The 21,248-nt window shown below is 60.2% G+C and overlaps 2 protein-coding genes across 12 annotated transcripts; one reads left to right on the top strand and one right to left on the bottom strand.

The window, feature by feature from the left end:
• Window positions 1-237: 237 nt before the first annotated feature.
• LOC139176805 (protein FAM246C) lies at window positions 238-2,349 on the bottom strand. Its single transcript, XM_070770026.1, has one exon. The coding sequence runs from the start codon at window positions 1,727-1,729 to the stop codon at window positions 1,046-1,048; it is 684 nt and encodes a 227-aa protein (XP_070626127.1). The 5' UTR covers window positions 1,730-2,349; the 3' UTR covers window positions 238-1,045.
• A 4,418-nt stretch (window positions 2,350-6,767) lies between these two features.
• ZNF74 (zinc finger protein 74) lies at window positions 6,768-20,591 on the top strand. Of its 11 annotated transcripts, none has more exons than XR_011561272.1 (9): window positions 6,768-7,188; window positions 7,488-7,558; window positions 8,309-10,621; window positions 10,678-10,822; window positions 11,900-11,955; window positions 12,679-12,805; window positions 13,055-13,150; window positions 13,660-17,632; window positions 18,723-20,591. XR_011561272.1 is itself a non-coding variant. In XM_070770019.1 (9 exons), the coding sequence occupies exons 4-9, from the start codon at window positions 10,496-10,498 to the stop codon at window positions 15,231-15,233; spliced, it is 2,124 nt and encodes a 707-aa protein (XP_070626120.1). In that variant the 5' UTR covers window positions 6,768-7,188; window positions 7,488-7,558; window positions 8,309-9,463; window positions 9,625-10,495; the 3' UTR covers window positions 15,234-17,866. The 11 variants fall into 11 exon arrangements, 10 of the variants coding, with proteins under 10 accessions (XP_070626120.1, XP_070626121.1, XP_070626122.1 ...); XM_070770019.1 differs by lacking the exon at window positions 18,723-20,591 and having other exon boundaries at window positions 8,309-9,463; window positions 9,625-10,621; window positions 13,660-17,866; XM_070770020.1 differs by lacking the exon at window positions 18,723-20,591 and having other exon boundaries at window positions 8,309-9,763; window positions 10,121-10,621; window positions 13,660-17,866.
• Window positions 20,592-21,248: the final 657 nt, after the last annotated feature.

Raw genomic sequence — 21,248 nt, 5'->3', positions numbered from 1 at the left:
GTGGCTCTGGCAGGGCCCCTAGGAAGCAGGCAGGACCCCCTTCCCACAGTAAAGGACGCACGCAGTGACCTTGGCCTCCTGTGGCTGGGGGGAGGGACGGCCTGGGTGCACCTCCGATCTCCCCAGCCTCACCCAGAAGCCCAGACTGCCCTAGTCCCTCTCGGGGGCAGATTGTGCCCACCCTGCCACCCTACACTTCGTCTGAGTCCCCAGTGAGATGGAAGGAGAAAGGCCGCCTGCCAGTTGGTGCCTGCTAGCACACGATTTATTCTATAAAGGAGCGGGCTGCCCAGCCTAGACACCATGCGGCTTGGTGATGCCTCTGGCTGCCACTTCACTGAGGCCAGGAGATGAGACCGTGCCAATTCCTGGCTCTGTGCTGGAGGCCTCGCTGGGCAGGCGGCCCCGGGGTAAAGTGTGCTGTGGAGTCTGCTGTGGGTGGACACTGGAGAGACTCTGCTGTCAGGTGACTGCCCGCGGCGAGGGTCCGTGAGGGCCTTGCTGTCAAGGCGAAGCTGATGGTCCTGGAGGCGCTGACCAGATGTGCAGCATCCAGGAGTGGGTGGGCACAGCCGGGGGAGTGAAGCTGGCTAGGGTCAGGCTGCAGTCCAGGGCCGAAGTAGAATGCGCTGTGCATCAGAGCGACACTGTCCTGGGTGAGCGGTGTCCCGGTGACTGTCCCTGCAGCCCACGTGTCCCGGTGCCTGTTGGACTTGGTGTGTGGGTCAGGCTCGCCACCCCAGCACCGGACAGCCGGTCTCCTCCCTGAGACCATTCAAGGAAACACACGTACAACCCCTCCCCCAGGCGGGGGACCCTGGGCTCTTGCTCCGCGGTCTCCCCGAGGCTGGCGGACCTCCACCCCGGCCCTTCCCCAGCGCTGCCCGCACCAGCCGCGCTCCCCAGCCCCTATCGGTGCCAGAGCGCTAGCGAGCGGCGTCGGAGGACCCTTCTCGCTCCCGAGCCACGCCCCACGAGCCCCGGTCCATTTCGGAACAGCAAAGCCGGGCGACCCGCGGCGCTGCCCCAGGCCCTCGCCCCAGGCTTAATCCCCGCCGCCCTGCGGGGCCCCGGGCGGCACCGGGGTCTTCTTGAGGTTCTTCCTGGCCGGGGCCCGGTTCGCGCCGCCGTCGGCCGGGCCGTCTGAGGCGTCGTCTGTGGGCCTCACGCCCGCGGCCAGGGCGTTCACGGTGCCCAGTGCCCGCAGCAGGGCCGGGCCTCGGGGGACGCGGGGCTCGCGGCGGGCGGCCGGCGGAGGCGGCAGCAGCGCGCGCAGGGCGTCCAGCTCGGCCCGCAGCTCCGCGCGCAGCGCCTCCAACCCCGCGCCCAGCTCCGCGCGTACGGCCGCCAGGCCCTCCTGCAGCTGCCGCTCGCTGACCTCCAGGACGCCCGCCGGGTAAGTGGCCCCGCCGCGCGGCTCGCCGCACACGGAGCACACGGAGCCGCGGCTGCGCTCCTCCGCCTGCTCGCCCGTCTCCGCCGCCCCCGCCGCGGCCCCCGCGCGCTCCACCAGCCGCAGCAGTCGGGGCGCGTCGGCCCGCGCCGCCGCCTCAGCCCGAAGCTGGCCCCGCAAGCGAGCCAGGCGGCCCGGGCCGCGGGCTTCGTCGGGGCCCGGCCCATTGGGCTGCGGCCCGGGGTCCCGCCGGCGGCCCACCGCGCGCCGTAGCGCCTCGCTGGCGCCGTAAGCGCTGCGCGCCTGGACCCACGGGCGCCGGGGCTCCGCCGCCATTCGCTTGGCTGCCGCCTCCACCGCCGCTTCCAGAGCCCGGCCGGGCCTGAGCCCCAGCCTGCAGCCTAGCGACCGATGGGGCCCGGGCGACGCTCCGTGGAGAGGGCCCCGGGGGGACGGCTGTGGGAACGACCGTAAGCCTCGGGGGATCCGGCCTGGGGCCCGGGGAACCCCGGCAGGCCTGAGATCCAAGGAGCCAGGGGAACAGCGCCGCGGGTATAAGTGTGCAGGGCTTGCCCGCGAGACCACGCTGTCAGTGGGTCCCCAGAGGGGCTTGGACAGGCGTCAGACAGAGGCGATGGGGACGTGGAGACACCCAAACCCAAACGGGGAGCCGGGCTCCATCCTCTGCTCAAAGCCACTGTCCCGGCCCAGTTACGGCAGGAAGGCAAGAGCGGGCCCCCAGCCCCGCCCACTGGCCGAAGCCCCTCCCACACCAGGTCCAGGCTCTGTCTGGAACCCCTCCCTCCAGTGCTCTGCCGCCCCAGCCTTCGAGCTCCGCAGGGTCCCCGCCTCCGGGGGCTGCCGGAGGTCGCGCCCTCTCGCTGTCTGTGTGCTGGTCCCATCCTCCTCCTCCTCGAGACACTTCCCACCCTTTGCCTTGCCTGCCTGGGGGGAACCCCAGGTCCACCCCCCACCCCCCCACCCCCCACCCCCGCTCCTGGCTGCCCCCACGCCTCCCGCTGGGGCAGGGCAACCTTCCTTGACCAGGGCCCCCCACCGGGTACCTCGGGGCCCCTCGCCCACAGCACCCTGGAAGTCGCAGGGAAGCGGCTCTGTTCTCTGTCCGCTTCCATCCACAGCAGGGTCCTCACCATGGCCCGTGGTGCCGAGCGGGCTGGATGCCGTCAGATAGGGTCCTTGGCTGAACGCATCTGGGGCGGAGGGTCCCAGGTGGAGCTACCCGCGGCCAGCCGTGCACCTCCCCGTCCCTCACGGACCCCTGCCTGCTCCCCCGTCCCTCACCTCCTCACCGCTGCACCCCCTGCATTCTCACTCTGCTGCCGTGGCGCCTGCACCATTGCCCCGCCCACCCCCGGGCCACGGACAGGGCTCAGTTCGCCCCTCTGGAGGGCAGGGTTCCCGCCCCTCTGGAGGGCAGGGTTCCCACCCCTCGCCCTGGGCATGTTGTGCTCACGGCACCAAGGGACTAGTTAGGGCTCTGGGCGCCCTGGGGCCGCCCTGGCAAATTGTGGGCGGGGAGGGCCTGGCGAGGATCCAGGCTGGACTGGGAAGGGAGATGGCAAGACAGCTGCTGGAGCCTGTGTCCCTGGGGCCCCTGGAGGACTCTGCAGCTCTGTGCTCGTGTGTGTGTGTGATTGGGGGTGCAGTCAACCCTGTCCATGGGCAGCCCTGGCCCCAGGTCACCCTCTCATTCACTCATTAACTCATTCGTTGGAGCCTGTCACCCTGGAAGGTGCAGGGGGAGGGGAGAATCCAGCCCTAGGTCCACCCTTCCAGCCCCTGCTTCCTGCTGAGTCATCTGGCCCCCCGGGGACCCCCAGCATCTGGCCCAGCTGCTCCCTGGAGCCTCGTTAACCATACCCCCCCCAACCTCCCCTCCGTAATTAAAATCGAGCTGACACAGGAGCCCTGGATGGCGTGGCCCACCAAGCCCGGCTGTGTGACCCAGGCCTCTGCCCTCTCTGAATCTCGCCTGTGGCACCCAAGAGGCCCTCAGATCCCCAGAAGGGGGCCGCAGGGAAGCCCTGAGGGTGTGAGCAGGCGTGGGGGAGACTCCAGGATTGCTGACAGGCAGATGGGAGTGTGAGAGCCGTGAGGGACGAGGGTGGGCGGCCTGGGCCCTGGGCAGACAGAGGCCAGTGGATCCAGTGTGACAGGGGCAAAGACAGACGGGAGGAGAGGCCCTGGGGGCCCCGTGGGTCCTGGGGGGTCACAGAGGTGTCGGCCAGGGTGAACAGGACAGGCAGTCAGCACACCTCTGATCTCCAGAGGCTGTGTTCAGAGTCAGGAAGCCGGTTGTGGAGACCCCGGCCTGGGCTTCATAGGTGCAGGGCCAGGGCGAAGGCGAGGCCTGGGGCAAGAGGCAGGCTGGGGCGCCCAGTGGAGGCTGTGACTATGGTTGTCATCCCTGCGGGGGACGGAGCTCTGGGTGGGGGCCACACCCAGGCCTGCTCTCCAGTTCCTCCCAGGAGCTCCTCAGGGTGGGGCCTGCCGGGGGGAGAGGGGGTCCTTGCATGGAGGTGCTGACGGGCCCAGCTTGTGCCCCACGGTGTCCCCGGCCGAGTGCCAGGGCCAGGCCAGCTATGTCCATGGGCAGCCACCAACTCAGGCGTCCTCAGCCTGGCTCTGCCTCACACTGGCCCTCCCACCGGGCCCGGCAGGCGAGTAGCTGCCCATTAGCTCAGGGAGCAGAGAGGGCCCTGGGCTTCTCTGTGCAGAGGAGGGGAGCCATCCCGCCCTGGGATTTCCCTGTGGCCGCCCCCCCCAGGCTGTTTTCAGAGCGGCCACCCAGCCTGGAGGTTTTCTTTCCCAGGGTCTGGGGGCGGTCAGGAGCCAGGGGGGTGTCGCATGCTGACGGGGTTCTGGTGGCCGGGGGCGGGGGGGAGCCACAGGGCTGTAGCCTCGAGGTCCTCAGGGCAGTATCTGAAATGCAGGTGCTCAGGTTCTACCTCTAGGAGGCAGAGGGGGGGTGGTGGCTGAACGCTTTTCAGCAGAGCAGTGGAAGCGGCGAGGCAGGAGGTCCTGAAGCCGGTGGGGACGCGGCACAGGGGCCGGAGGGCGACAGGACCTCTGAGCAGGGCACCCACTGTGGGGGGTGCTCTCGGAGCTGGTCTTGGAGGGCACGGTATGGGCCGGGCTCTAGGCGGTGGGTGGCACTCTCCGTCTGGGAATTCTGGAGGGTGAGCAAGCGAGGCTGGCTGGGCGGGGTCTGGACCACAGGCCCTCCCGGGAGGGAAGGCAAGGCTGTGGTGCCCCGCAGCGCCCAGCGTGCAGGTCGCGTGGCAGGGCCTAGGCGGGCTCAGCTGCAGGTCTGGCTTGACCCACCACACACACAGGAGGCGGCTTCGTCCTGCCTCATGGGCCACGGGTGGTCTCTGGGGCCTGGCCTGTCTCTCCCACACCCCACCCACGTCAGAGCCCAGGACGCCTGAGGCCCGAGGGCCACCCCCTCCAAGACCAGCGTCTCCTTTAAAGACACGGTCAGAGAGGGAGTGACTCGCCCAGGATCCCAGGGCAGGAACGGGGCTTCCTGTGGGGGCGGGACCCGGGCGCACCGTGCCTCGGAATGCCCCCTGCTCACCAAGTCCTGGGACTGGGCCCTGGCCTCCTGGAGGCCCTGGCCGCCCCGGCGTTCCCTGGGAGCCACCCTGGGTCAGCTGGCTCTGCAGGGAGCAACTCACCACCCCGCGTTGACCTTGGCCGGCCTCAGTACCTGGCGATGGCCTTGTCTGCCTAGCCCTGGCATCCGCGGCCCTCACTGTCTGGCCTGGAGTGGCTCTGACCTCACCCCGTGGCCAGGGCTCACCGTCTGTCCCCATCGATCTCTCTGCACTGACAGGCTGGCCGTGCCCTTCCGTTCATGCCCTGTGGGCCGCCCCAGAGCCTCCACTGGGCCCATTTCTCCAGGCCTTGGCTTTGGCCCCGACCCCTCGGGTGGGATGGTTACACCGCCCCTCTGCCTGCACCCTCCCACCCAAGGGCCCCCTGCCCCCCGCACAAAGCCCAGGTTCGGTCCGGCCCGCCCCAGGGACTTGCCTGCCCACCCCCCGTGCCAGGAGCCTCCTGCCCCCTGGCCGGTGTGAGCTGCTCCCGGAGCCTCAGGTCACGGCCGCTCCCCAGGAAGGTGTGAAGAGGGGCCTCCGCGTGTTCCTGTCTGAGGAGAAAGGCCCGCTTGCGCCCGTGCGTCTCTGCTCCTGTTTTCCTTTCCCTGCACAGACGGCACCTCACTCCTGCTTCTGGTCACCACCCGCGCGGAGCCTCCTCCTGAGGAACCGATTCCAGCCCAGGCGGGGCGTCCAAGGACTTGACCGCCGCCAGCACTGTCCACCCCGAGGTGGCATCACACCCCACAGGGCGAGGGCTCAGACCCACACGACCACCCCGACCCTCTTCAGACGCCCGGGTGGGTTCCCATGAGCCTCTCCTTAGGCTCCTCCATCGCGTGGTGGAAGCGTGAGGTCCTGGGGGCCCCGGCCCTCCGGCCTAGGCCAGCCCAGGGCGCTCGCGCCCTCCCGGAGCGGACCGCGCCCACAGTACCCAGCCCTCAGGGAGGCTCCCAGCCAGGCCCAGCGGTGTCTGAGCCCCAGAACTCCCGGCCCCTCAGCGCGGCAGGGTCTCTACGTGGATGGTCAGGCGGCCGTCTGCAGACGGCCCCAACCCCCATCAGAAGCATGGCCGGCCACCCTCCAGTTCCCGGGGGTCCCAGGCAACGTGCCCTGGAGGGTCGTCAGCCCCACTCATAGGTCTTCCAGCCGGAACTCTCCACACTCACCCGCCAGGGTGCACACGGACACACACCACACAGATACACACCACACACATCACACACACACCACACACATACACACACCACACATCACGCACCAAAGACCACACACATACACACCACACACACCACACACAGCACACACATACACACACCACACAGACACACACACCACACAGATATACACCACACACACCACACACACCACACACCAAAGACCACACACATACACACCACACACACCACACACATACACACACCACACAGACACACACACCACACAGATATACACCACACACACCACACACATACACACACCAAACACCACACACATACACACTATACACTACACACACTACACACGCACCACACACGCACCACACACACACTGAACGGATCGCACACACACCCAGATGCAGGGCATTTCCGCAGCCTAGGGGGAGAGGGACGGGGCCGGAGCCCAGCGATCCTGGCCCCGTAACTACACTTCCCAGAAGGCTGTGCTGCACGCACGTCAGACGGGCTCCGCCCCACGGCGCCCTCCGGGCCTGGCGCCCCTGCGCGGCGCAAAGGCTCCTGGGAGTTGTGGGCGTCCGTCACGCGCATGCGCGCGTCCCGCAGCGCCCCACGGGCGATCCTTTGTGGCAGCGGTCTTTCCGTGGGAGGCGGGTCGGTTCGGCATTCTGGCCCTTCGTCGGTCCGCCGGTCCGCCCCTCACCTTTGTGCCACCCTCGCGACCCTCAGCTCGGGGCGGCCAAGCCCGAGGCCTGGTCGGCCCGCGCGGACCCGGGAGGCGTGACTGACAGGCTGGCGGGGCGCGCCATGGGGCGGGAGCGCAGCCGGACGCGCCCAGCGCCTGCGGAGCCCGCCTGACCCCGACCCGGGGCGCGTAGCCGACCCCGCGGGGCTGTGCGACCGTCCCCAGCCCCGGGAGCCTGGCCCGGCCCGCCCCAGCCAGGGCTGCCGTCGAGGGAGGGCGCCATGGACACCCCGGAGAGCCGGGAGGCGGGTACGGTTGGCCTGTCGGCCGCGGGCCTGGGTTTGCACGGGGAGGGCGCGCGGGGTTCCCGGAAGCGCCCCGGAGTCATGCTGCCGCCGCCTCCTTCCGGTGGGCACGGGGACGGGAACGGCGGCGCGTCTCCTCCGTAAGTGGGATGTCCGAGACGCCGAATAGCAGCATTAGCCCCGGGTTCTCTTTGGTTGTGCCGAAGCTGGGGCTCGCCTCTGATTCCCCTTGATTCTCCCTGGGCTGGGGGTGCCTGGTGGCTGTGGACAGAACAGCCCCATTGACTCATTCGTCCTTTCCAGATCCTGCTCGTCCCCTCAAAGAGATTGCAGAAGATACATTGCCTCGGGGTCTCCTGGAAGCCAGGTCTGAGGTGAGTGGCTGTCTTTTCTTTTCTTTGAACATCTTGTTCTTTATGAGGAGGGTTGGCATCGTCCTTCCATCATCCAGGCCGTTGGTCATCCAGCGACCCCCGATCTGGGTGCCTGTGCCGCAGTCCTTAGGGAGCTCTGGGTCCGGGTAGGGGAGAGACAGTTCCGGTGACGCCCGGGTGCGCCCTCCAGGCGAGTGTCGCTTGCAGCCGGGCGCAGCCCAGCCGCGGTCCGTCGCTCGGGACTGCTGTGTGCCCAGCATGTGCCAGGAGCGCTCGGCCGCGCACACCTGGTGGGCGGCAGCTCCCATGACACCACTTGGCTCATCTCCACACGCGGGCCCACTGGGATGCTTGCTGCGGTTGATCCTTGTTCGGGGCGTTTTCTGGGAGTAAGTTAGGTAGAAGGATGTGGAACAGCTGATGGGAGGGCTGGGTTGCAGCGCTGGGGGTCAGAGTGACGGTAGAGCGTGTGTCCCGATATGCTTTTTCTCTGTACCCAGTTCCTGACACAAGGCCTTCGTGGAAAAACGTGGAATTACGGAGGCTTTGGGGGCTCTGACGGGAGTTGGCCTTGGGGCCGCTTCTGCAGCTGAGTGAAGCACAAATCACTCCTTTTACAGACTTCGGGGTTTTGCTCATCATTTTGTTCCACCACTTACCCGTCTGTCCTCCCCAGTGTTCAGAAAGGTGCAGTTGATAGAGACAGTGTGGGTGAAAGGCTTGGAGGATTGAGTCCATTGTCATTTTTAGGATTTGGTGATTCTGCTAACCTGTCGCTTGAAAGGTAGAAATGACTGTGAAACACGCGTGGTGAGCCGGGCCCGGATTCTGCGATGCTAGAATGTTCTGTGAAACCTCAGGAGGCATGACGAGCGCGTGCGTAGGTACATGGTCCTTAGTGGGTCATAGATCCAAAAGTCCTGTCAAAGGCGTTTGGAAACTATTTCAGGTCGAGGGGGGTGATGATGGCACTGTGACTCTGGAGAGCGTCCTTGGTAAGTGCAGGCTGAAGAATGTAGGCTGAGATGTTCTGATGTCTGCAGCTGACCTTGAAATGGAGGGAAAAGCGGGGCGTGTGTTGAGAGCACCACCTCGGAGGCACGCCCCTTCTTGTGCACAGATGTTGATCCCGAAACACCAGCTTCCCAGGCTTTGAGTAGCCGGTCCTCTCTCTGAAGTGCCCTCCTCCCCAGCAGTCTCGTACCGTGGCAAGGGTTCTTCCCGGCTGGGACATCCCCCATGGTCTGTTCTGACTCCTCTGCGGGTTGCATTACCAAGTCTGCCTTTGATTCCACACCCTTTTGCTCCCTGCCCTGCAAAATGAAGATACACGGGACGTGGGCTTCTCCAGGTAGGTTGGGAGTGCCCCTAGCAAGGCCTCAACGTGGCTCAGGTCCTGCTCTTGCCTGTCGACACCCCCACACTGAAGCCACGTAGCCGCTGAGAGCTCTGTTAGCAGCTTCGCGTTCTGAGGTCTTGTCTCTGTCCCTTCCGCCTTCTGTCTGCTGGCACCGTCTCGCTCCATCCCTGCGCCTCAGGTTCAGCGTGCGTCCTCACCCCCACCTTCTTGTCTCCCTGAAGTCCACTGGGGTTTTCGTATCAGGCTTGTTGTCGCTGTTCAGTCACTGAGACGTATCCGACTCTGCAACCCCATGGACTGCAGCACGCCCGGCCTCCCTGTCCATCACCAACTCCCGGAGTTCACTCAAACTCATCTCTGTTGAGTCGGTGATGCCATCCAGCAATCTCATCCTCTGTCGTCCCTTTCTCCTCCTGTCTTAAATCTTTCCCAGCATCAGCGTCTTTTCCAGTGAGTCAGTTCTTCGCGTCAGGTGGCCAAAGTATTGGAGTTTCAGCTTCAGCATCAGTCCTTCCAATGAATATTCAGGACTGATTGCCTCTAGGGTGAGCTGGTTGGAACATTGCGTGAAATGTTCCCTTGGTATCTCCAATATTCTTAAAGAGATCTCTAGTCTTTCCAAAGTATTGGAGCTTCAGTATCAGTCCTTCTAATGAACAATCAGGGTTGATTTCCTTTAGGAGTGACTGGTTGCATCTCCTTGCAGCCCATGGGAGTCTCGAGTCTTCTCCAACACCACAGTCAAAAGCGCTGATTCTCTGGCGCTCAGCCTTCTTTATGGGCAGACTTCCTGCCGTACGGTTACACACGGGAAGAGCTCTCCAGTTCTGTGCACGTAGGACGTGGTGAGTGTTGGCACATGCGTAGAGCTCTCCAGTTCTGTGCACGTAGGACGTGGTGAGTGTTGGCACACGCGTAGAGCTCTCCAGTTCTGTGCACGTAGGACGTGGTGAGTGTTGGCACACGCGTAGAGCTCTCCAGTTCTGTGCACATAGGACGTGGTGAGTGTTGGCACACGCGTAGAGCTGTGAGCACGCAGGCAGGACAGCGCTCCCGTCACCCAGCAGGCCCCTTCGTGCCCCTTACAGTCCATCTTCTCCACCTGTCCCCTTGGCAAGCAACATAATTTTGCCTTTTGGAGAACGTCACATGGAATCACCCTTGTGATTGTTTTCAATATTCATCTATTTATTTGCCACCAGGTCTTCGCTTGCGGCTTGCACACTGCTTGTGGCCTGTGGGGTCTGGTTCCCTGACCAGGGATCGAGCCCGGGCCCTGCACTGGGAGCACGGAGCCTCCACCGTTGGACCACCGGGACGTCCCTGTACATGTGATTTTGTTCCTGATTTATCTCACTTAGCATGCTTTTACACCCGTGTCCTGATTTGAGTCAGCAGCTTGTTTTTTGATTGCTGAATGAGACCCCATTCCGTTTTAGGTTGCTTGGCTGCCCTGATGAGACGCCACAGAGTCAGTGGCTCAGGACAGACATGCCCTGTCCCCTGGTTCTGGAGGCCAGAAGTCTGAGGTCAGGCTATTGGTGGGTTTCTTCTGAGCTGCTCTCCTTGGTCTGTGGATGGCTCTTCTCCGTGTCCTCACTCGTCCTTCCCTCTGTACGCATCTGTGTCCCAAGTTTCATTTCCTTATTACGACACTAATCTTATTCAGGGCCCATTCTAATGACCTTATTTACCTTAATTACCTCTTTTTTTTTGTTTTGTTTTTTTTTGTTTTTTTTGTTTTTTTTTTCTTAATTACCTCTTTAAAGACCCCATCTTCAAGTCGAGTCGCATTCTAACACATTGGAGCTTAGGGCTTCAACAAACTGATTTCCACACGTGGCACCACTGTACGCGTACCCCCCGTTTGCTGATCTGCTCACCAGCTGATGGACGTTCAGGGGGTGAGTCCAGGTTTAGGCTATGACCAGCAAGCCTGCTGTAAGTATTGGCGGCCACGTCACGGGTGTGTTTTCTCGCGCGTCAATACCCAAGAGCGGGATGGCCGAGTCGTACGCTGAGCACGTGTCTCCTTGTTGGTCTCTGTTGGTCTCGTTGACTGCTCTCTGTTGCTGCTCTTTTCTCTCTTCACTGATTTCTGATTCTTCTTATTTCTTTCCTTCACTTTGGTTTCTTCAAGTTGAAACTTAAGTATTGTTTTGATACCTGTTCTCACATACTGTTCACGGCTATAAAGTTCATTCTAAGTCCTCTTCAGGTTTCTGCTGAAAATTTTGATATGTTTTATTTTCCTTTTTCAGTTCAAAGGAGTTTCTACAGTTTTTTGGTGATTTCTCCTTCCGCTCTGTATCATTTAGGAGTCTGTTAATTCTAAATAGGTGGAGGGTTGTCCAGGTGTCTTCTATTGTTTCTAATTCTGCTGTAATCAGAGAAGGAACTGTGTGTGAGCTGAAATCTTTCAAATGTACTGCGGCTTACTTTCTTACCAGCATGTGGCTTCTCTTGGTAAGTGTTCTGTGTGCGCTTGAGAAGAACGTGGACTCTGCTTTTGTTGGCTAGCGTGCTCTGGAAATGCCAAGTCAGAGTTGAATCCTGGTGTTATTTGGGTGTCCCACGTTCTGACGTTTTCTGCTTATATATTGTGTCAGTTACTGGGAAAGACTCGTTAAGACCAGCTAGTGTAATTGTGGGTTTGTCTGTTTCTATTTCCATTTCTTTTTAAATGTATCTTGTGTGCCGGGTGCTTGTTGCTGCGCAGGCTGGTCTCTGCTTGTGGCGGGTGAGGGTTACTCTCGAGTTGCGCTGCGTGGGCTTTTTGTGGTGGAGTGTGGGCCCTAGCGGAGAAGGCACTGGCAGCCCACTCCAGTGCTCTTGCCTGGAGAATCCCAGGGACGGGAGCCTGGTGGGCCGCCGTCTGTGGGGTCGCACAGAGTCGGACACGACTGAAGCGACGCAGCAGCAGCAGCAGTACTGTTTCACGGACGCTTAATTCTTCTGATTTTGTCGGCTTTTCCTTTTAGTCATTCGGCTGGACTCTGGACAGAGAGGACTTCCTGACGCTTTTGTTGCAGCGCAGGTACTTGACGGTGTTGCCAGCTTCTGCTGTTCGCAGAGTGAATCACCTGTAGGTGCACGAGGAGCCTCTCTCGGATTCCCTCCCGTTGAGGTCGCCTCAGAGCAGACTGGAGCTCCCTGTGCTGTGGGGCAGGCTCCCCTTAGTTAGGCTTGTGCGCAGCCCCAGTCTCCACTTGTCCCCCCTTTCCCCCTCTGGTGTGTGTGTGAGCGCCGGATTCAGTTCCTTACACGTGCTGGGATGTGGTCACATTCCTCGGTGTGTGGTTGGGTCTTTCTGAGACTTTTAGGTTTCGGTGTGAGCCCAGAGAAGCCTTTAATCTCTGGCTAATCTTGCCCAGAACACCGGGGTTCCGGACCAGAGTCACATGGAGAGTCACGGGGCCTTTCAGGACACTTGGAGCTGGAATGACCGAAGGGGGCACCGCAGACCAGGGGCCAGTGTTGGGGGAGGGTAGGAGCAGGTGAGGGCAGGCACGTGGCCCAGGGAGAGCAGGGGGCCTGGCGGGAAGAAGTGGGCGGCAAGCAGGAAGGACACGGAGGGGTCCGGTCCGCCCTCAGGGCACAGTGCGGGCCTGTCTGCGGCTGTTTACGTCTACAGCACAGCCTTCCGGCCACACTCAGGACGGCGCCCGAGGTCTCCGATGCTGAGCTCCTGCGTCACCCAGGAACACAGGTGGACTCTACCGTACTGGGTGAGAGAAAACGAACACGTGTGTCCTTCCAGGAGTCCGTGACTTTCAAGGACGTGGCCGTGGACTTTACCCAGGAGGAGTGGGGCCAACTGGACTCCCCCCAGAGGGCCTTGTACCGGGATGTGATGCTGGAAAACTACCAGAACCTTCTCTCCCTGGGTAAGATGGTGCCCAAGGTGAGGAGGCCAGGCCTGGCAGGATGCGGCCTCCTGTCTCTGCCCTGGAGACAGGGCATCTGCCCATCTTTGCCTGCAGGTGGGGCCTGGAGGAGAGGGAGGGGTGGACAGGCCCTGGGAGCCCAGCCTGCCCTGGAAGGGATGTCAGTCTCCGTGGGGTCCTCCTCTGAGCCCCCTTCCTCAGCGCTGGCGCACAGAGCGCCCAGAGCCACGCCGCTTCCTCCCCGCGCAGGGCCTCCGGTCTGCAAGCCAGACGTCATCTCCCACCTGGAGCGAGGCGAGGAGCCATGGCAGGCGCCCAGAGACGGGCCTGCGGGGCCCGATCCAGGTGAGTGGGGCGAGGAGGCGGAGCCCCTCCCCGCCGCTCCTGGTCCGCTGCTGCGCCCTCTGCGCCTGCCCAGCCCCTCCTGCCTCCCTTCCCTGAGCACACATTGAGCACCGACTGTGTGCCAGGACCCGTGCTGCGGGCACACAGCCAGTTGCATTGAGCTGGAGAGACAGGAGCATCTGCACGTGGAGTGTTCACACGAGGGGCTATCAGTGTGGACTCAGCCCCCAAGGGCTCCTCCATCCCCGCCCGGCTCTTTACAGAGCGGCCTGGCTTCTGGCTTCTTACAGACTCCGGCCTCCCCGCCCGCCGCCGCCCCTCCCGCCCCACCTCCTCCCCCCCGCCGCCCTGGCCCCTTCACTACCGCCCCGCCCGCCGCCCTGGCCCCTGCACCCGCATCAGTCCGCAGTCCGCGCTTCCGGCTCACCGGAGCTCTGGGCACACCCCGCCCTGAGCCCTGGCGCCGCCCCCCGCGTGGTCTCAGAGGGTGGCCTCTTGCTTCCTTCTAGAACCAGGATGGGAGCCCGGGCCTGAGGCGGAGGAGACGCTTGTTTACAAGGAAGAGCCTCCCTGGGAGCTGATCGCAGTCGGGCTGGTGAGGTCCGGTGTGCACAACCCGGGGTTCGGCAACGAGGGTACCTGGGGGGCTGGCCCAGGGGGCCCGGCGACTGCTCTGACCCGAGGCGAAGCCGCCTACGCTAGTGCTGGGTCCGCCGAGGAGCGCCGGCGGGGCAGCTATGAGTCCAAGGAGGCACTTGGCCTGCAGAGCGCCCTGCCGGCCCAGCCCCGCCTTGCCGCGGAAGGAGCCTTCCCGGAAGGCCAGCCGGGAGGAGTGCGGGCCACCGGGGCCGGGCGCCGGCGCCGGAGCCAGGGTGCAGGGAGCGGCCCGTTCGCGTGCGGCGAGTGCGGCAAGGCCTTCCCGCGGAGCGCGGCGTTGGCGCTGCACCGGCGCTGGCACGCGCGGGAGAAGGCGTACAAGTGCGGCGAGTGCGGCAAGGCCTTCAGCTGGAGCACCAACCTCCTGGAGCACCGGCGCGTGCACACGGGCGAGAAGCCCTTCCTGTGCGGCCAGTGCGGAAAGGCCTTCAGCTGCCACTCGTCCCTCAACGTGCACCGGCGCGTGCACACGGGCGAGCGGCCCTACAAGTGCGGCCAGTGCGCCAAGGCCTTCAGCTGCAGCTCGCTGCTGGGCATGCACCGGCGCGTGCACACGGGCGAGCGGCCCTACCGCTGCGGCGAGTGCGGCAAGGCCTTCAACCAGCGGACGCACCTCACGCGCCACCAGCGCGTGCACACGGGCGAGAAGCCCTACTGCTGCGCCGCGTGCGGCCGGGCCTTCGCCTGCCACTCGTCGCTGGCGGCGCACGAGAAGCTGCACAGCGGGGACAAGCCCTTCCGCTGCAGCGACTGCCAGAAGGCCTTCAGCAGCCGCTCGCGCCTGACGCTGCACCAGCGCGCGCACACGGGCGAGAAGCCCTTCCAGTGCGGCCAGTGCGCCAAGGCCTTCAGCTGCCACGCCTACCTGGTGGTGCACCAGCGCGTGCACAGCGGCGAGAAGCCCTTCCGCTGCGACGAGTGCGGCAAGGCCTTCAGCTCCCACTCCTACCTGATCGTGCACCAGCGCGTGCACACGGGCGAGAAGCCCTTCGACTGCAGCCGCTGCTGGAAGGCCTTCAGCTGCCACTCGTCGCTCATCGTGCACCAGCGCGTGCACACGGGCGAGCGGCCCTACAAGTGCAGCCAGTGCGGCCGGGCCTTCAGCCAGAACCACTGTCTCGTTAAACATCAGAAGACCCACTCGGCGGAGAAGGCTTTCAAGTGTCACGAGCGCGGCGAGGTGTTCGGCTGGAGCGGGCCCCTGGCGGAGCACCGCAGGCTGCACGGAGGCGAGAAGCCCTTCGCCGTCCAGTTGGACCAGCGCTTGCTGAGCCCCTACTACGTGCCCGGCGGCCTACCGGGCGCGGGAGCCTCGGGCGGGAGCAGCGTGGGCCCGGTCGATGCCCGGGACGTGGCCGAGCTCCTGGGTGTGGCCCCGCCCTCAGGCAGCAGGAGTTTCTCCCTGGGGAGCAACCCTAGAAATTAACGTGTGTGTGACACACCCACCTGCCACCTGAAACACACCTAGAGGTTGTGGGCTGCTGGAGAGGGAGCTGGTGGGAGAGCGCCGAGGGCGTCCTGTCCTCTCCCTGACGTTCGGAAGGCGGGGCGGGGGCGCTCTCCTCAGGTGAAGGGGGCCCTGTCCTCGCGTCCTTGGACAGCTGCCGCCTTGATTTGCATCCCGAGTTTCTTCTGTAAACTCTTGTATGTTTAACATGATAATTAAAGGGGAGAGAAAACTGGAGAATCACAGACAGTATTACTTCTAAGTGAACACTCTGTGCCAGGAGGGGAGAGTAGGCTCAAATGGTGGGCCTTTGGGAAGAAGCAAGTTCCCTGGACTCGCCGCACTCACGCGTTAGTGGCCATGCAGCCCAGGGTCCCGTCTGGCCACCTTGTCCGTGGTGGAAGCAGGCTTCATACCCCGGCTGGTGAGGCCACCTGTGGGGCGGCCCCAGGCCCCACGGTGCTCAGCCCCCGAGAGGAGGCGCGCCTGGCGGACCCAGAGAGGGGGAGAGATGGTGTCCCTCCGGGGCTTGGTCATGGCTCGCTCATCCTGCTCAGTTTAAAGCAGAGACCAGCTGCCGGCTCACATCTGTACAGAGGGCTGGAGTCTATGACACACACTTCATTAAAGTATGTATGGAGGCTGAATAACCACATTTCAGAAAATAGAGAATTAAGGGAAGAGATGCCCATCATTCTTAATAAAACCGCATCTTGCGCTTTGGTCGTCTTCACGGTTCTGTAAGCACGCTGTGCGTGTCTGTCTTGGTCCCCCAGCGTCCCCACCGCACGGCCCGCCTCTCTCCAGCAGAGCCTGCTGTGTTTGGAGCTGAGGTTCTGGAGAGGGCGGGCTGTCCTGTTAGCTGCTCTTCTGCTGGATGCGAACGTGATTTCCACGCGTCACTATTATAAACCATCCTCACACACCATCTTTTTGGATTCTTCTTCGACGTGGTCCTCCGGCAGGTTGCTAGAAGTGACAGTTTTGAGATAAAGGAACTACGTCCTGCATCGTCCAGTGTGGTTCTGGTTGTGTGAGGACAGTGACACCGTCTCAGCGTGAGCAGAGCCGATGGCAGTGGTCGGGCACTGCCCGGTCCTGGAGGCTCAGGCTGGTCCTGCCGGGCTGGCTTCTGCGCCCTCAGCGCCGACCCACCGCTCCTCCAGCGTCCCTGAGGCTGGCTGCAAGCCCTTCCCTGCGGCAAACAGGGACGCTCTGACAACTTAATTGGCAGAAAACAAGTAGAATCTAGCTTTGATTGTTACCATAGTTATTTCTCTTAGTTTAAAAGAAATTCACATACGAATTAGCACATACACACACTGCTGCTGCCTGCCCGGCAGGGCTGCTGGCAGCCTCAGCTGGCAAGCACCTTACCGCTTCAAGAGACACCTTTTGATAATGTTCAGTTGCTCCGTTGTGTCTGACTCTTGGCGACCCCATGGACTGCAGCACGCCAGGCTTCCCTGTCCATCACCAACTCCTGGATCTTGCTCAAACTCAGGTCCACTGAGTCAGTGTTGCCATCCAACCATCTCATCCTCTGTCATCCCCTTCTCCTCCCACCTTCAATCTTTCCCAGCATCGAGGTCTTTTCCAATGAATCAGTTCTTCGCATCACCCGGCCAAAGTATTGGAGCTTCAGCTTCAGTCCTTCCAATGAATATTCAGTATTGATTTCTTCTAGGATTGATTGGTGATCTCCTTGCAGTCCAAGAGACTCAAGAGTCTTCTCCAATACCACGATTTGAAAACATCAGTTCTCTGGCATTCAGCCTTCTTTACGGTCCAACTCACATCCATACATGGCTACTGGAAAAACCATAGCTTTGACTAGATGGACCTTTGCCGGCAAAGTAACATCTCTGCTTTTGAATATACTGTTGACGCTTGTCAGCTTTTCTCCCAAGAAGCAAGTGTCTCAATTTCATGGCTGCATCACCATCTGCAGTGATTTTAGAGCCCAAGAGAATAATAAAGTCTGCCACTGTTTCCACTGTTTCCCCATCTATTTCCCATGAAGTGATGGGACCGGATGCCATGATGTTCGTTTTCTGAATGTTGAGCTTTAGGCCAACTTTTTCACTCTCCACCTTCACTTTCATCAAGAGGCTTTTTAGTTCCTCTTCACTTTCTGCCATCAGGGTGGTATCATCTGCATATCTGAGGTTATTGATATTTCTCCCAGCAATCTTGATTCCAACTTGTGTTCATCGAGCCTGGCATTTCGCATCATGTACTCTGCCTAGAAGTTAAAGAAGCAGGGTGACGGAACACAGCCTTGACGTACTCCTTCCCAAATTTGGAGCCAGTCTGCTGTTTCGTGTCTGGTTCTAACTGTTGCTTCTTGACCTGCATACAGGTTTCTCAGGAGGCAGGTAAGGTGGTCTGGTATTCCCATCTCTTTAAAAATTTTGAAATGGAACATGTTACTAGTGTTCTTCAAGAAAACCGTTGGAAATACCCTTTGGCCCCTCTTCCATTGATGTCTCAATGCTCTTTTATTTACATAAAAACTTTGTGTTCTCATCATACACATAATACATGTATATTGAAGAAATTGGGGGGAAATCAGGTGTACAAGAATTAAAACAATCCTCAGTTCACAGTCATGGCCTGGAGATGCATTTACTCCTGTTTTTTTCTCTGCATGTATACACTTTTTTTTTTTTTTAAGTGTAAAGGGCTTTATTATAGGCAAAACTATTTAAGTCAATAAGTTTTTAAGAAATTATACATGTTCTGACTCATTCTACTGCCAATCACCTTAGCTTCCCCAGTGTTTGAGTCATAATCTTCAAAGTAGCCCTTTCACAAAGAACTTCGGCTCAGTCCACAGTTGTAAGGGTCAGTCCATGATTCTTTCAGGTGGACTTCTTTGGTCCCCCACCTGTAATCACGGATCCAGTGTCCTCGAGGAGTTTACTGTGGGACCGTATTTAGGGTCAGTGGAGATGGTTCTGCCTGGTTCTGAATTTCAGACACCCTCTAAACATGTTTTAGGGCTTCTCTGGTGGCTCAGTGATAAAGAATCTGCCTATCAAGGCAGAAGACAAGGGTTTGATCCCTGGGTTAGGAAGAGCCTGTGGTGAAGGGAAAGGCTATCCACTCCAGTATCCTTGCCTGGGAAACCCCACAGACAGAGGAGCCTGGTGGGCTACAGTCCATGGGGTCACAAAGAGTCCGACGTGACTTAGCAACAAACGTACATTAAGTGCAAACCGTGGTCACTGCTAAGCTGTCCCAGCCGAGAGCCGCCAGTATGTAAGCCGCTAATACGCGAGATCAAAAGCAGTTTGGGGACGCCCCGGCGGTCCAGCGTCAACACCGCACACTTCCGCCGCTGAGGGCACAGGACCAGCCCTGGTCAGGGAGCTAAGATCCCACAGGGCACAAGCGCAGCCGAGAGGAGAGCTTGTCAGGTTTTCATAGTTTATTAGCAAACCTGTTTGCCATTTCCTCCCCCAGATCTAACACAGCCTCTGAATAAACGGAACCACGTGGTCACTCTGTGAGGTGACCACAACCATGTCAGTCTACAGAAAAAGCTCCATCAGGATACAGTTCAACTACACGCGTTTCCTCTCCTGGCCGTGCCACACGGCACATGGGGTCTCAGTTCCTCAATCAGGGATCGAGCCCTCGCCCTCGGCATGAAAGCACAGTCTCAACCTCTGGCTCACCAGGGGGGCTTCACCAGGAGGTTGCGTGCTGCAGCAAAGCCCAGGCAGCCAAAGAAATGAAGCATTAGACGTAGGATTGTTTGTTCCTGCGTTTTGACGGTTTTCTCTTTGTGCACCTTCCATCTTTAGATGGACACAAATAATGCAGTGGGTAAGCATGTGACACGCGCACACACGCAGCGCAAGTGTCCACCTCGGTGTGTACGCCGGTATACATACCTAGTACATACAGCCTCCCTGTATGCATTCTCAACCACTGGCACTCCAGCGGTGAAGGATCACCTTGCAACGCAGGGGACACCGGTTCAATCCCTGGCCCACGAGGATCCCACGCGCCGCGGGGAAACAGCCCGAGTGCCGCTACTTCTGAAGCCGCACACCCTGGAGCCCCCGCTCCACAGCAAGGGAAGCCGTTGCGACGAGAGGCCGTGCTCCACAATCGGAGGGCAGCCTGCACTCACAGCAACTGGAGAAAGGCCTCGCACGGTGATGAAGACGCAGAGCAGCAAAAACCAAAAAATGTTTTTATTAACATAATATTAAAGCTAGACACCTTTAAAATATATGTGTACCTATGCACAATATGCACATATGCACATCAATATGTACACACATATATGTATATGCGATATGCACACACACATTGCCCTAGCATGAACATTTTCTCTGTTACTGCATTTTCAGCATACAGAGGTTTTTGAATTCTGTGTAGTCGGGTCTATTCAATTTTTCTTTCCTTTATCCTTTGCCTTGGCTCAGATGCCCTTCCTTACATCCTTTTTTGGTTGTATTTTATATTTACTCTTAAATCCACCCATCTGGGATATAAGTGTCCGAGGTTCTGCATCTTTCTTGAACTTCATCCCCCACTGTTCCACAGACCTGCCTGTCTTCCCCATTCCTGCTGCTCTGTAATTCATAGAGAGTAGGACTGGGGTCACATTTTTAGGAGGTTTAAAAAAAATTTTTTTTTCAAATTTTTCTAAGTGAGCCAGGCAGGAATCATTTTCTCAGAACTTGGCCTTCATGCCCCTGCAGATCTCCTTGGGGTTTTGATTATAACTGGCCAGTTTGGAAAGAATTAACATAGTTCTATGTGAGATTAGGTCTTCACATCAAAGACCGTGGTAGATGACTGTTCATTCTAGTCTGCCTCTCACCATCGGAAAAGGCTTGCAGGGGTTCCCTGGTGGTCCAGTGGTAGAGAATGAGCCTGCCAATGCAGCGGACGCCGGCTCGGTCCCCGGCCTGGGAGACCCCACTTCCTGCAGGGCAGCGGAGGCCATGACCTGCAGCTCCTGAAGCCTGCACACCACAGCTGCAGTAGCCCGTTTGCGGCAACTAGAGGAAGCCCGAGCATAAAACCAAGACCCAGCGCAGCCAAAACTAAATGAAAAGGAGATGTAAAAGGAGAAAGCGCTTATCATCGCCTTTGTATGTGCTCACATAGGATTGCTGACTTCAGTGTAACTTTGCGGGGTTTGTAAATCAGCCACGGGATGAGACACAGAGGCAGCTCTTGCCTGCAGCTACCCTTCTGTCTATTTCACGCTGAGCAGATCTGCTGGGTCATTCCAGAAAGTCCCTAATGCGTTATTGGTTTATCCTGTTTTCTAAGTAAAGTCATTACTTGGAAATAAAAAGCTTGCCTATCCTTTTTTGTATGATAGCCTTTTATTTTATTTCTTCCTAGAACCCACACTGGCCAGCACTTCAGGGCAACACTGAGCTGGTAGCAGCGGTCACCCGTGGCAGACTCTGGGACAGGGTGACTCAGGACGTGTCCACCCCAACACTTCGGCCTCTAAAATGGGTGCAGCTGTGGTGGCCACGTGGCCCGGTGCTGACAACCAAGTCTGCTAGAGGTTTGGGGAAAGTGCTGGCTTTCCTGATAGGAGACTGCTCCTTCCTCTCCCGGGAACTCAGATGCAACGCTTGGAGGCGTAGCACCATTTTGCACCCGAGAGGCATCTGAGGACAAAAGCCACACACAGCGGACGACACACGAAAGAACCCCGGGCCTGGGACGGAGCCTGAGCGGCTGTTTCACCACCGACATTCAACTTCCTAGTTCTTGTTGCGGGCTTTCAGCTGTTTTCCTCACATCAGTCCTCCCCGCAGCTGCCCTCCTCACCAGTGCAGCATCTGGGTTCCCCGCGGCTGCCCTCCTCACCGGCGCGGCATCTGGTTCCCCGCGGCTGCCCTCCTCACCGGCGCGGCATCTGGGTTCCCCGCACTACCTGCCTCACCGGCGCAGCATCTGGGTCTGTAACCAGACCAGGTTTGGTCTTCCCCGTGCACAGCAAGCCAA

The sequence above is a fragment of the Bos indicus genome, chromosome 17 (genome assembly GCF_029378745.1).
Source record: "Bos indicus isolate NIAB-ARS_2022 breed Sahiwal x Tharparkar chromosome 17, NIAB-ARS_B.indTharparkar_mat_pri_1.0, whole genome shotgun sequence".
NCBI lineage: Eukaryota > Metazoa > Chordata > Mammalia > Artiodactyla > Bovidae > Bos > Bos indicus.
The sequence above is the reverse complement of the archived record's forward strand: the minus strand, read 5'-3'. Positions and strand labels throughout refer to the sequence as shown.

What these genes read in the sequence shown, in the direction of transcription:
- LOC139176805 (XM_070770026.1), bottom strand. Translation starts at nt 1,729, where the DNA reads ATGGCGGCGGAGCCCCGGCGCCCGTGGGTCCAGGCGCGCAGCGCTTAC.
- ZNF74 (XM_070770019.1), top strand. Translation starts at nt 10,496, where the DNA reads ATGGCTCTTCTCCGTGTCCTCACTCGTCCTTCCCTCTGTACGCATCTG. An exon ending in ACCTTATTTACCTTAATTAC is followed by an intron (nt 10,622 to 10,677) that starts CTCTTTTTTTTT and finishes TTTCTTAATTAC; the next exon opens with CTCTTTAAAGACCCCATCTT. An exon ending in CCAGAACCTTCTCTCCCTGG is followed by an intron (nt 12,806 to 13,054) that starts GTAAGATGGTGC and finishes CTCCCCGCGCAG; the next exon opens with GGCCTCCGGTCTGCAAGCCA.